At 43.1% G+C, this 14,743-nt stretch overlaps 2 protein-coding genes across 3 annotated transcripts; both read left to right on the forward strand.

Annotated features, from left to right (window-relative positions):
- The first annotated feature begins 292 nt into the window (after window positions 1-292).
- LOC108025782 (uncharacterized) lies at window positions 293-9,299 on the forward strand. 2 transcript variants are annotated; one of them, XM_017096401.2, is made up of 3 exons: window positions 293-418; window positions 5,789-8,666; window positions 8,729-9,299. In XM_017096401.2, exons 2-3 carry the CDS (start codon window positions 5,920-5,922, stop codon window positions 9,297-9,299), a joined length of 3,318 nt encoding a protein of 1,105 aa, XP_016951890.1. In that variant the 5' UTR covers window positions 293-418; window positions 5,789-5,919. The 2 variants fall into 2 exon arrangements, with proteins under 2 accessions (XP_016951890.1, XP_043948840.1); XM_044092905.2 differs by lacking the exon at window positions 293-418 and adding an exon at window positions 1,195-1,430.
- A 570-nt stretch (window positions 9,300-9,869) lies between these two features.
- LOC108025783 (uncharacterized) lies at window positions 9,870-13,645 on the forward strand. Its single transcript, XM_017096403.3, has 3 exons — window positions 9,870-10,000; window positions 11,056-11,284; window positions 11,352-13,645. Exons 1-3 carry the CDS (start codon window positions 9,991-9,993, stop codon window positions 12,628-12,630), a joined length of 1,518 nt encoding a protein of 505 aa, XP_016951892.2. The 5' UTR covers window positions 9,870-9,990; the 3' UTR covers window positions 12,631-13,645.
- The last annotated feature ends 1,098 nt before the right edge of the window (window positions 13,646-14,743 follow it).

Consider the following 14,743-nt stretch of genomic DNA (forward strand, 5'->3'; position numbering starts at 1 on the left):
AACACTTGTAAACAAAATGAAATACCAAAATTTTAAACCAAACGAAGTTGCTTTCTCAGTCCCCACATTAGACATTGCTAGTGTGCAAATAGTGAATTTAACACTTGCAAGTGCTTGCAATTGTTTGCAGTGTAGGTCGGGTCAGCGGAAGTTCTGCGCTCAAGCCCGGCTGTAAGTCCGCCGGTCCGGCAGCACTGCGCATCGGCTCTCTGCGCATGCTCCCTGCTCTGGGAGCACGCTTTGCCGCCTCTGGTCGCCTTTCGGAGCGGCGCACTCGTTCAAAACGCTTTCAACTCTTGTGGCGAGCGGACGTGTTTTGTTTGGTCTTTTCCCGTTTGCCGAACGCCGGAGCGCTGGTTTTTGTTGTTAAGTGCGCGTCGTCGTCGTAGTACCGCCGCTATTGTTCACGTTTGTTTAGGTAATTGTCGTAAACCAAAGTCAAATACAAGCGCAAACGCAGTCACACGGCCAGAGAGTGGCAGTGCGAGCAGGGATCGTATCTGTATCTTACCTTTCGGCGGCGGCAGCACGGCCAAATATTCGACTGTTTTCTGGCCCTGCGGCGAAATAAATAATACTCAAAACAGAAAAGCGGAGGAAAACAGTGGTGGATTCGCCGCTGCTGGCGGGTCGGGGTGTGGGAGGGGTTTTTGGGGGATCTCAACCACCGATTCCGCTCGCAGTGCTTGTGGTGTGGGTAAGCGCACGTTGGTGCCCGTGTGTGTGTGTATCTGTATCCGTATCTGTGTATCGGTACGATTTGTATCTTTCCTTTTTTTTTTGTTTTTACTATTATTTTGTTGTATTTTCGTGAGTGAGTGCGGCTTAAGGCAAGAGTTTGTGAAAAAAGAGCAACAATCATGAGGAAAGAACGTTAGCGTTGGGGGTTCGCCTTGAGCCCAACTGGGATGTTCGTTCTTATTGGCATCTGCCAGTTGGCTCGGCGGTGAATGAACTCCGATTGGAACTCACACACTTTTCCGCTCTTGCTGCCAAACCAATGGAAAGCGGAAAACGGAAAACCGCGGCGCATTAAGCATTAAAAAACATAAAAACGGAGGGAAAAATATTCATAAAAAAAGGCAGAAATAACCAAGGCAGCACAAGCTGAGCTCAGACCGCAAAATGGTGGCAGAGACACACAATTACCGCCTATTTTCGAAATATTAACCCAACTGTGCGCAACGGCAATAGCAACAGCAACAGCAACAGCAACAGCAAATAACCATAACAATGACGACAGCAAAAAGCAAGAGCAAGAAAACCCAGGTCCAAGCAGCAGGAAAAGCACGAACAGAAAAGCAAAAGCAAATCTTCATTACGCCTCTTCCCAATCAGACATTGATTCATTTTCGTTTGGGAGAGGAAAACCCATTTGAAATTCTATGCGGCATTTTGGGGATGCAATTCCCAGTCCCAATTGCGTGGTGGTAAGCGAAAAAGTCATGCTATAAATCGATCGATGATGCTATGACCCGCATACACTGGATACAATTTTAGGTCTTTTATGGGACATTTAAAAAAAAATTTTTTTAATAAAGAAAAAATAAAAATTTATTTGTAAAAGCAATAAAATGTATAGGTCTTTTATTAGATATTTAAACCCATTTTTTTTTTAAATAAAAGAAACATTTTTTTGAATATTTCTAAAAGGCACTGCAATATTTTCTCTTCAACTTATTCTTATCAACTTTTTATATAAAAGGTTTTTTTTTAGAAAAAAATTCTAAAATCTTTAACAATATTTTCTCTTCAAGTCATTCTCTTTTTTTTGAGTGCAGTGTGATTTCTTCAAGGGGCTATCTCTCTCAAGATATTTGTATTGAGTGGGCTGTTTTTTTCGTAAGATATAATCTTGTTAGCGCCGGCGCTGCTCTTGCCCACGGTGCATCCAAATTTCGCGAGTTCGAACCCACTACAGATGACTTGAATATATTAGTTTTGACGTAGTTCCCCTAATTGGCTGCATTGCACAATAACTAGGTTTCAAGTTTTATCACAAAAAGCATTTCAGCATACAGAAAGATAAAGTATTTTTATATTTTGATAAAACCAATCATTGTTTTGTGATACGTTAGAAATCAAGGTAAATTCCTAAAGAATTCACCAAACATTATTCTCATTTTTTAGTTATTTTTATTTATTTCTGTTACATTAGATCTAGGTAAACAAACATTATTTATTTCTTCTCGTTCTTTAGTTCTTACTTATTTATTTTGTTACGTTGCATTAGAAGAATCCAAGGTAAAATCCTAAAGAATTCGCCATTCTTTTATTTATTTATTTCTGTTACATTAGAATCTAGGTAAATTCCTATAGAATTTACCAAATATTACCTATTTCTTTTCATTTCTTAGCTCTTATTTATTTATTTCCTTACGTTACATTAGAATCCAAGGCAAATTCCTATAGAATTCGCCACATATACATGGGTGAGACAGCATGGAATAGTGTTCAATTTCATTGTACAGATAAGTCTGGGTGGGAAGGTCTCTCCATCACCCTTTTCCACTGTGATTAGAATTCAAATTATTATTGCTGAGTACTGGCATCGAACACAGGCGAGTGTGAGTGTTTGCCCAGATAATGGTGACTATCTTATCGCAGGGCTTAATCTTTTGCAAGCTGAAGGCGAAAAAAAGCGAAAAAACGATCGATCCAGAGCAGCTGCCCGGGGAAACGTACTAACAGGCTGACTTCGACAAAGCACCGATCCAATATGCATTTAGTATGCCTCAGCCTGGGGAATTACTCACAGCTACAAATCGGCCTGGTTGGCTTATAGCCGTCCACCTATACTCGGAGATACATATATGTATCTTGCCAACATGCGAGTTTGGCAAGACGATGACGAGGCCCTTGCTCAGCAGAAAAAAAAAGAAATTCAGGAGAAAAGTTTGGTTACTTTGACTTTAACAAATCCTCAAACAAAAACGCCCTGTTGGCAAATTATACAGGGGTAACAAGGTGTGTGATATAGGATTATTATAACATTGATGTAGAAAGTGGAGTCTTTGACTTATATAAGTATATAATATATACTTATGTAGGGTTATTTTGAGAAAAAAAGATATACTAAAGAAGGGTATTTGACTTTAAAATCCTCTAACAATAAAGCCAAGTTGGCATAAAATATATTTCCATAATCATTGGATATTGGATCATTATAACAAAGAAATAGAACGGAAAATCCTGAATTTTTAGTTTTAGAGATATGGGTAGGGCTATTTACAGTTCGCACTTACATATGTAAAAAAAAGGAAATTCTAGAGAAAATTATGTAGGGGTACTACGACTCTGATCATAAACCGCCTTGCAAATTATATTGCCAACTTAGGGGCAATCAAGTGTCTGAAAGAGCTCCCAATTACTCATATTTTCCCCTGTCCAAATTCTCGGGAATATCTCAGAGACCCCCTGTATACACAAAACTTACCCGTTCAGTCGTTTTCTTTTTAATTGCGTTTTGCCACCATTTCGGCTGGCTTCTTTCGTAGCTTCTCATTTGGCTTCATTTACTTTTTTTACTCTTAGAGTGTGTTGCTCAAGTTACCGATGAGGCAACCCTTTTCGTTCAGGCCCTGTTAAGTGCCGACACATGTGGTCGAGATCGGAGCTCCAGAGCTCCGGAGCTCCGAGATCCGAGCTCTGAGTGGTATTCAAATTATCACAGTCGATAGTCGGCTGCTGTATTCGCCTTCAAATCAATTGGAAAATCAAATGCCCCCGCCATTCGTCTCAGATGTCACGTAATTTACTGAGCAATAATTATTGCAACTGAATTTACCAGTTTCCCTGCCGATAAGCGAACCCGACTCCACTCCACAAATCATTTGACACGAGGTGGCATTTGTCAGTGGGTTAGTAGCCAACATGCTTATTCGGGCCAGCCAACCGCAGTTTTGCGAATTTGATACTAGGAAAAGGCTAAGTAGGTTGCGAGCAGAAAAAACATATTGATTTTTCTCAGGGGAAAGAGATTTAGGCTAATAAAAACGAAGCAAAAATCAAATTTTGAAAGGAAATTAAAAAAAATATATATTTATATATACTGCTAAATATTTATGTTTTATCTGTTATAATAATACAATTTATAAAATAATTCTTAATATTTTACTTGCATTAAAATATAGAATAATCGTTAGTTCATCCTTCATGATTTTATAAAAAAAATGTTAGTTTTATCAAACAAATAATTCAAAACAATCAAAGGTTTGAAAACTATCCTTAACAATTCTTTGTTATTTTTGGCAAATGAAAAAACAAATATATTTTAAAAATCTATTATTATATTAAAATAAATTAATTTATGAATTTCATAGTTTGATGGACATAAAAAATATATTTATTAAGAACACTATATTTTCTAATCCCTTGAGCGCTGCTTTATTGAAATAGGTTTTTAGAAAATGTTTTATTCGAAAAAATCTACATTTTGATTTTAAAAATCCTCAGTATAATTTGTTTTATATGGATCAATAGTTTGATTTTATACACATTTTTTTCTAATACTAAAAAATTCCTTTAACCAGATTGGGTTTCTCGAAAACGTTTTCTTCGACAGACTCCTCGCAAATTTGCTTTGATTTCGGAAAAACAAATACTCTGTACTGCGCTAGACTTTCATAAATACTGGTACTCACCCACAACGATAACACACATTGCTGGCCGCCGTAAAAAGAATCTCGGGGAGAACTGGGTTGGAAGAGCTTTGCGTGGCACCCATGTATCTGGGTGCCTCAAGAGTGCCGGATACAAAAAGCCTAGTCAAGTGCCATTGTGGCTTTTTGACCTTTTTTGGGCGCGCGGTTCGGCGGGGGGCCTTAATTAAATGATCAACTCAAGTGAAATTCCCGAGACGCAGATATCTGCCCGGCATATGTACAAATGTACGTATGTGGCTAGGTAGATATGCTCGTGTGTGCTCGCACCGTACTTACATTCATATGTGCGCCTGCCTTTATTGAGGTCGATTGTTCATTTATCGTCAATGTCAGTCATCAGGTGGCCTGCGTGCATGTTTTGTTGCCTTTACACATCGCATTCCCTCGCGATTTGTTTACGTTTTGCGCCGTTCATTACAAGGCGCCTCCGCCCGAGAGCAGCCCAGCGAACCGAAAGTCCCGCTGGGTCGTGTTCCCCGGGCCCTTGGGATTACCCAATCCCGGCGATATCCCGGGTTCCCAGCAGCTGGAGTGGTTTTTTCCCCAATTCCGTGTTTGCCAGGCGAAATTCCAACGTTTGCTGGACGAATATTCGCTTGGGAGAAGGTAAAAACCTAGGTTTTGGCCTTAAAGAGAAGGCTTTTGGTCTCTGAGTTTGTGGGCTAAACATATGTATGTTATATGGGTCGAGAATTACGTGAAAATGTATCAAAATTGGCAAATTTGTGCGAGTTTCCTCTGAAAAATGATATAGTTTAAAGTATATTTACTGGATAAACAAATCATAATATAGGATCATTATAACATGGAAATACATACATACAATAGGGATTTCTAAATTTACTATTTTAAAAATTGTTGTTTGCTCGAACTGTTACTTTTAAAACTAGGGTTACTTACTTATAGTTTAAAAAAGCAGTGACAGAAATTAAAGAAAATTCAATTTGACAATCATATAGTACCTAAAAAACTAGGTTAGCTAGGTGTTGTATTGTAGTTATTCTTACAAGAAGTGTTCTCCTGGAACTGATTTTACCTTATAAGATGGACCTCAAATTTACCATTTTCAAATATTCATGTAAACTCTTATTGATAATTTTTAAAATGTAAAATCCCATTTTCAGATTTTCTTTCGCGGACCCCAAACAGCATTATCGATGGTGGGCGCACAGACGACAGCAGCTCCCAACTCTCTTCCACTCCAAGCCCTCTCGTTTTCCCCCTTACCACTCTTCCCCAGCCAGTGCTCCAAAACATGTCTGAAATCATTAAAAGCGAAGAAGGAATCCGTCCTCTAAACGTACCCAAAAGCCAGGAAACCGATGGTGCAGTCGACCAAGAATCCCAGAAAATAGAGGAAGACACCTATATTACGGCACCTCTTAAGATCATAGAACCCTTCGAGAACTTTGAAAAGGAAGCGGAGAAGGAAAAGGAAAAGGAGGAGGAGGACAAGGAGAAGGAGAAGGATAGCCCAGTGAGGACCCCCACAAAAGAGGAGATTCCAAGCGAGATCGACCTGACCAGCAGTGCCAAGACCAAGAAGTCGGTTAGCTTCAATCCCAACGACGAGAAGATTCAAAAGTTCATCACCGGCGAACCCATCGTCGACCAGAAGAATCCCTTTCGCAATGGCAACGTAGCCAGGTCCGGGGAGAAGAAGACACCACCGCCGGTGCCCACGAAGAGATCGACCCTCAGTGTGCGGAAGACAGTGACCCAGCAGCTGAGGGAACGCGAACGGGAAAAGGAACGCGAACGTGACAAGGAGCGGGAGCAGCAGAAGAACGAGTCCAATACGCGCAAAAGCAAGATCAGTAGATCTCAGTCGCAGGCCGCCGATGACTATGTGACCACCGAGGAGGTCCTCAAGCAGTCCAAGTATGTGAAGACGTACATCAAGAATCCGGATGCCTACTTTGTCTATGATCCCACGGTGCTGGCGCGTCTCAAGTTGGAGGAACTGAGGGAGACATCTGCTGCTGGTAATGGTAAGTTGCCCAAGCGGAAGCAGACGCCCAAGGATTTGAAACCGGGTAAACAGGCCCGTCATCAGAATCAGAACCAGAACCAGAAGAATCCAGAGGTACGAAAACCACAGCTCACTTTTAAGAAGTGCTCCAAGCCCAACTACCCGGAACTAGCCAACTTGAAGATCCGCACCGGTACCAATTCCGATCCCGAGAGCAGTGCCTTATTCAATCCCGCTGAGGTGACGAAAAATGCGCGAAAATTCGATGAGCGGGTGAAGAAGCTACAGATTACCTCCGACGATGATCTGGACGAAATCGATGGTCCGTTGACTAAGAGCGAATCGAGCGACGAGCTGGCGGGCAGCTCCTCAGTTCCACAGAGTCCACAGATCAAGCCGGCCATGAGTGGAGCTGGGGACTTGCCCTCACCCACGAACACGCCCATGCCGGGCACTTTCACCAACACCATCAGCTCCGATGAGTTCCAGGCCTATCTGGATCGCAAGGGTCTGGCTTTGATGCCCCGGCGGGAGCTCTTCTCGCCCACACCCACCATTGCCAGGACCTCCACGCCGATGCAGACGGCCGAGGAGCGACGTCAACAGGTGGCCGAATCCCTGGCTGCTCTGCGCAAGAGCAGCACCAAGAAGCTGTCGGTGCTGCAAAGGCTCTCAAACAGTCTCTTTCCGGCTCGCCGAAAAACCCAACCCAAGTCGGAAAGTCCCATGCCTCGGGTGTTGTTCCATGACCAGGAGAAGGAGGATTATCGCCGCAAGGCGGATGTACCTGCCGAGATTCGTCGCATACTACTGGAGCGCCAGAGTCCCAACTTTCGTCGTCAAAATGGCCAGCTTTCATCTCCGAATGCTGATCTAACAAATGAAAAAGTCACCAAAAGCGGCGACTCTACCTTGCAGAGAAGAAACGGTGACTCCACTTTGCAGAGAAGGAATGGTGACTCCACTTTGCAGAGAAGAAATGGTGACTCCACTTTGCAGAGAAGGAATGGTGACTCCACTTTGCAGAGAAGAAATGGTGACTCTACGGTGCAGAGGGTAAACGGTGACTCCAACTTCCAACCCCGAAACGGTGACTCCACTTTGCAGAGGATTAACGGTGACTCTGGTTTCCAAAACAGAAACAGTGATTCCACTTATCAAAACCGAAATGGTGACACGACCTACCAGAACCGAAGTAGTGACTCCGCTTTCCAAAACAGCAACAGCGAGCCCAATTTCCAGAACCGAAACGGTGACAACACTCTGCGAAGATCAACACTTGAGCGACCAGGCGTCAATCCCAGACGCCAATGGCCCGAGGCCCAGCAGGTGGGTAGGATTAACCGCTCCACTTCGGTGGATCGCAGTCAATTCAGCCACGACCAGCCCATCCTGGCGAGTCCTGTGGCCTCCTCGACCCCTGTGCGCGGCCAGAACCAGTGGGACCAATTGCGAGCCATCAAGGAGGTGACGGATCGCCAGCTCTACCACAAGCTGCATCAACAGCAGCAACTGAAGGTCGTCCCCCAGCCACAGCAAAATACAACAGCTCAACGACCGCATGAGGATATATACTCCCAGGTGGTGTTGCAGCCGAATCAACAACAGAACTTCATTCGCAATTCGGTGCAGCGGAATACCTTCTCGGGCATCAGTGGTCGCAATCGCCCCTTGACGGTCTTCAATGGCACTCCCCAGAGGCAAATGCAAATGCCCGTGCCCATGCAGATGCAACAGCAACCGCCTCGAAGTCAGAGCGTTCTGGACAACATGGTGCCGAGTAGTGGAAATCCAGGTCAACAGACGCCAGTGGTGATGCGACATAGGGGTCAGGACCATGGCCAGTCCCGTCGCATCGGAGGACTGCTTACGCGCGAGGAGATTCTGGAGAAAGTAAAGGAGTTCTGTCGCAAGAGCGTGACCAGAGCTCCGGAGCCCAAGACGCCAATGCAGCCCATCTACAAGAGGCACCTAACACCACCCAATGCAGATGTCTCACCAGTTTCATATGCCTCCGTGGATGATCAGTGGTACGTAATGGGTGTATGCCTTACCTAACAAGCTTATAATATTATTTTTCTTACCATTTTAGCGCCCGCCCGCAGGTGCCTCAGCGGGTCCAGAGTTTACCCATCGCCCCGGGACGCTATGTACCCGGTGGTGGTATGGCCGTCGATGGAGCTTCACCCATCTACGCTCATGTTAGCAAGCGGAACAGCCTGCTCTCGAATGTCTCCGAACAGTATTTGTCCAGCCAGCAACTTGGAACGCTGGCCCGGCCGGTGCCCCTGAACCAACTGGTCCTGGTGGATACGGGCGAGGGTGTTCAGGTGGCCCAGCTAGTGGATTACCTGCCCTACGTGCGACCAGCTCAAGCCCAGGCCCATGGCCAGTTTGCCATGATGCATGATGGCAGGGCCACGCCACTGATCCTGGACCAATCGACCCAGCAGACCAGCCAGATCTACTGGACGCCGCAGCATCGCCAGCGCATCGCTCAGCCGGTGCCGGCACCACGCCTTATAAAGGGACCAAACGCAGGGCCGACGTCCAGGAACAGTACTTTGAGCCGGCATCTAGAGGCTAGGATGGGGAATGCCTCCGACTGGGAGCTCAGCTCGGAGGCCGGTGAGGTGAGGAGGATAATGGAGAAACAACTATAAGGTGAGCAGAACCCAGTAGTGTGTACTCATACGTCATATATCATATAATATCATTAGGAAGCATTAAGAGGAACAAATCTAAAGCATTGAGGTACAACCTACAATTACTTACTATTTAAACACAGAAAACTTATGAGGCTCATTGGTGAATAATATTTACATTGTTTCGTAACACCATTTGATTTTAAATTCCAAATTTACCAAGTCTAAGTTGTACTACTATGTACATTATATATTATTTTACTTTACAACGTTGCGGAGATTTCCGAGCCTTGAAGATTCCAAAATTCCATGTACAAATACCGTTAGTAAAGGGTTAGGGACGCGGCTAAATGTTAGTGCACTTCTGAACCGTGGTTCGAGTCCGCAATGGCGTCTTGCTGTTCCGATTTAAATCGGATATAAAAGTCTAGAAAAATCGGATGGTACCATATCGATGGACTCCCACCTCTAGAACTCACAAAGAATTTTATTTATTTACCACTGAAGATATCCGCTGCTATTTACTTTTTAACCATTATCCATCTGCGACAGCTATTGCAAATTGTTTGAACTCGAGGTGTGTAGTGCATTCAGTGTTCACCCCGATTCCAAGTACAAAATAACGAATCCAATGGAACTAACACAAACCGCACGCTAATGCGTTCTTGCCTATATGCAGGGTTTTTAACTTTGCTGCGAAAAGATATAGATGCAAAAAGGTACTAACACATGTAGGCACTTCAAGGTCGAAGTTCTGATGTGCCTAGTAAGCGCCTGAAGAGAAAATTTAGCCTTGCCATTTTCCCCGAAATTTCCTTTCATGACGTACGTCTTGCTCTCTCGCTCGCTCTAGGGGAAAAGCCAGCCTGTGAAAAGTCTATTGCCTTCTCGCTCACTCTTGCAGAGCTTCAAAATTTTCTTTACTAGGTCAGTGTCAAAATAACGGGATTGAGAGGGTTCCGAGGTATCCCCACATATTATACATACTTCTCAAGGACTTTTTTTTATTGGTACTTTACTATAAAGATTTGGTTTTTCTAAAAAGAATCGTCATCATTTTTGTAAAGTACCTCATTCTAAATAAAGTTTTTCATACAAGGAGTATGTTCTTCATAAATCTCTTCAAAGTATAATAGAATCTTGACCTGATACTCAAGTATATTGATAGCCGAGCCCCGGGTAAACGCTGCACATTGGGGTGAAAGAGCCCAAAGATGAAGATGGAATCATGAACACTAAATTTTATTTAAAATAAAAATCAATATTAAGTAGTGTGTTTGATTTCTGAATATGTTCTACATTTTAAATAATATTTAGGCACTTGTTGTCAATTTTTTTTTATTAACAAATATTATTTTATTATAATACTTATTATAATATTTATTTTAGAAGCCAAAATGAATTTGTTTCTATTTATTTAAAGCATATTTTTGATTACATAAGAAAAAGCCAGAAAACTAAGCTTTTTAAAACAAAGATTTTTTGTACTAACATGAGACATTTTATAAAAAAAATAATAAAAACAATTAAATAAATAAAATACATAAAATAAATGGCACAATATTTAAAAAAATTTTAATTTCCAAAAAAGTATTTTTGTACTATTAAAAAAAGAAAAAAATCTTAATATGCCGTTTCAAAGCTGAATAATGGGCGACAATAATAATAGCACGTATGTAATTTGCAAAGATTTTGACGAAATAACAATGAAAAACCAAACGCCTCGAAAGCTCACCACAGATAACAAACTGATGTATAATCTTTCGACTCCCAGACGACAAAGCAGCGATGGAGACGGAGGGCAGCAGGATCGAAGACATTGGGCCAGCCAAGACCAGGCCCAACTTAAGCGAGGAGTCTCTCGGGAGCAGCTCCTCGTCGTCGGTGCTCAACTCGTGGACCATTCTGCCGGTGGCGAAGGAGAAGGATGACGACCTGGAGAAGACCGAGGAGTTGGCGGATTTAAGGCCGAGCAGTCGAGCGGATAAGCAGAAAATCGAGAGGTACATCTGCCACTCCAACTCTCAGATCTCAGATTGACAATTAAACGAGTATCTTTTCCTCCCTTAGATGCAACAGGGTTGCGGCCGAGGATCCCCAGGCGGACGACATATCCGATGGTATTTCGATAATCAGCGATTGCGAGAGCACCGATCGCATCTCACCCAATCTCTTTCTGCGCGAACCCCTGCTCGGTGACTTGGGTTACGGGGATTTGCCCACGAGTTCCGTGGAACTGATTGCACCCATACCCATCAGCAGTGGCCAGCAGCTGAAGGAGTATCCCGAAAGGGATGAGGTGCAGGTCCAGGAGTCCACGAACGTAGTGCGCTCAAAGTTCGAGCTTGATCTGCCGCCACTGGTGCAGAATGGCCTGACTGCCTTCTTCTATGTGGCTGCCACCCTGGCCGTTCTGGCCTTTGTGGGCAAACTCCGCCATCCCGAGTGGCAGGTCCTGGGCGAGGAGAAGCCTCTGGTCGAACTGGAGCGCCGAGTGGGTGAGCTGGAGCTGCAAAACAACCTGCTGCGCGCCGAGATCGACATCATGTCGAAGAAACTGCAGTACCTGCTGGGCTCTGGCCAGGATCCGATGCAACGGCAGGGGACAGGTCGCGGCAAGGGCAAGACCTTCAAGGCCTGGCCCGGCAATGGGGACTCCGTCAGTCCCGTGGACATCACCAAGGCCGACCTAAAGCAGCCCTTCCAGTGCCCCGACGGTCGATTCGTGGAGATCGCCGGCATGTGTGTGGAGAAAAGGCAGCATTTGGACGAGCTAACCGATGAGATCGGCGGTGCCGTCAACGATGTGCTACAGCAGTCGGGAGCCTTTCACAAGTTTGAAAAGATCACCGAGAAGCTGGGCTCCTTTGCCGGCGATGAAAGCGAAAATGTGGATGCCAAAGCTGGGCCAAGAGCAGGCAGCTATCAACCGAAGGTAGATGGGCCAGAAATCGTGACTTCCCACGGCCAGTCGTCGAAGCTGGCGGATGGTTCGAAGGAGCGTTTCAGGCCCAAACAGTACAAGCAGGAGCAGCACTCCTCGCACGAGCGGAAGCACCGGCGACAGGAGCAGGATCACAGCCACTCCCAGGAGCATGGCAAAAAGAAGTACTACGATCAGTCGTCCAACAACCGAGGACGCTACAATAAGAAGTCCAACGAACACTCCCACGAGAACAGCAAGGAGCGCGATCCGCAGAACGACAGCGGCAGTGGCGAGTGGCACGAGCGGATGATGCAACAGCGGGAGAATGCTCGCCACAAGCACCAGAAGCGCAACAACAACAACTGGTACATCGAGCGGGGCGATGGCCGCGAGCAGATGCGTTCCGGAGAGACCCAACGCTGAATGAATGCATCCATTATCAAGACGATGGCCTCTCAATCTTAATCGCCGTCCCCGCAAAAAGGGGATTGGAACGTATGCCACAGAGGTCACATACATATATATTTTAATCCCAAGATATACTTAAGGACAACGTGTGCTAGTAGAGCGCAAACACCGAATTTTTGCGCTGGTTCCTAACTCTATACATGTTCATCGTATACAAATTTCGACGAGGTTTCTACAGGGTGTTTTCGCAAGACGGTAGGATTCAGGATTCAAGGGCTTTGAAACACACTGTAGAGCCAGAGCTTACGCAAGTGCTTAATATTTATTTATTTTTTATCTACTTATACCGTTTTTGGCTGCGTCAAAGCTAGCATTATCCTTGTAATCCCGAGTTTCAATAGTCAGTGTTAAAAGCTAGTGTATCGCATTTTGAATGGAAACATCATACATTTCGCGCACATTTAACGAAAGTGGCACAGCTGTTCGAACACTTCCCAAGCCATATTGTGAAATGGTCGAGGCCAGGCCAGTTAAATGTGAGCAATGTCTTTGTATAATAATCGGTTCCTCCCACTTAAAGGTGTGATTTTGTCCACTAAGTTCCAGCTCAACCTAAGAGACAGACCGCTCCAGGTGCGGATACACCTTGGCCATGTCCGTCAATAAAGAAAAATCAATCGATTCCTTTCAACGAGTACGTGTATATCAATGATCCTTTTGAAACATTAGATTTCGCTAAAATTATGTATTTATATATACATACATATATATATATTTGTGATACCTATACTAATATTTTTTTGTAGTCTAGACAAATAAATTATTGTACCATATTGGGTATTCCTGGGAAGCCAATTCAATAAAAAAAAAGAAAAACAAAAACAAAAAATCAAGAAAGGAAATTTAAAGGAACAGAAATCAATATTTTTGTATGCATGTTCGTTCAAAATCTAAGCATTATATATGTATAAATAAATGTATAAATGTGTACCCAAAATGTTTTGCGAAGAATAAATAAAATATCCTTGAACTCCATGTGTTATATATTTTGGGATTTGGAATTTGTTGGCCTCGTACAAATAAAGAACGGTCTTTAAAGATGCGTTTTTTGCTTAAATTTAATAAAAATATATGAAAAATATATTTAATAGAATTTATAGAGCTTTGAAGTTTTAACTTTACTAATTTTGCTGACGGAAAATAAAAGTATAGTTGTTTTATTCTATTAAAGAAAATGTGTAACCTTTGACTTTACACTCGAACAAGGTCCACCCTGGTGTACATATTATCTCTGTGTGTACGCATATGTTACGTGCTCATGCACTTTCATTTCTTGCCCCAGTTTTCGGATAAAAGGGGGCGGACCGAGGCAGACTTTCCGATGGCTGCCTTTTGCTGGTGGGCGGCGCGGGGGAGTCTGTACTAAAAGTGTGCCACGGAAGGACATGCACTCAGCGCGCAAGCCCTTCTAGGCCCGATTTTACTACGAGCACGTCACGCGCAACATTATTTAGAGCAGTCGAACGATACAAAAACAAGGGGAATACCGACCTTATCACGCCGAAGTTCGTATGGCCTAGCCAATGTGCAAAAAAAATTATAGGTGCTTAAATATAATAATAATATATATATATAATAATAATATAGTTGTATTCTTACCCTTAAATAAGGTGTCTTCATGTACAAAAAAAAACTAAAGAATATCTTTAAGATCTAGGAGTTGAGTCAGTCTTTCTAAAAATTACGACCTGTAGGCCAGTTATAATTCATTATAAATTTCAAATCTGGTTAACTTATTTATTGGGTTTGAATATAAAAAATAAAAACAGAATACAAACGTAGATTAAATTTACTACTTACTTAAAGTAAAATAAATTTTTTATCCAAGGCAACAGTGCGTATGATTGATATATAAGCACTTTGATATACGAAGATATAGGGGTATTATAATATGAAATTTAATTAGTATTTCAAATAAAACCCCCTCCAAATCGAAATATGCCTAAACTGTAACTGTATGCAAGTTATGATTCATTATAAATTTCAAATCTGGTTAACTTATTGATTGGGTCTGAATATAAAAAATAAAAGAGGGATATTAAAATTAGATTAAATTCACCACTTACTT

This window comes from Drosophila biarmipes, chromosome X, assembly GCF_025231255.1.
Source record: "Drosophila biarmipes strain raj3 chromosome X, RU_DBia_V1.1, whole genome shotgun sequence".
Classification (NCBI taxonomy): Eukaryota; Metazoa; Arthropoda; class Insecta; order Diptera; family Drosophilidae; genus Drosophila; species Drosophila biarmipes.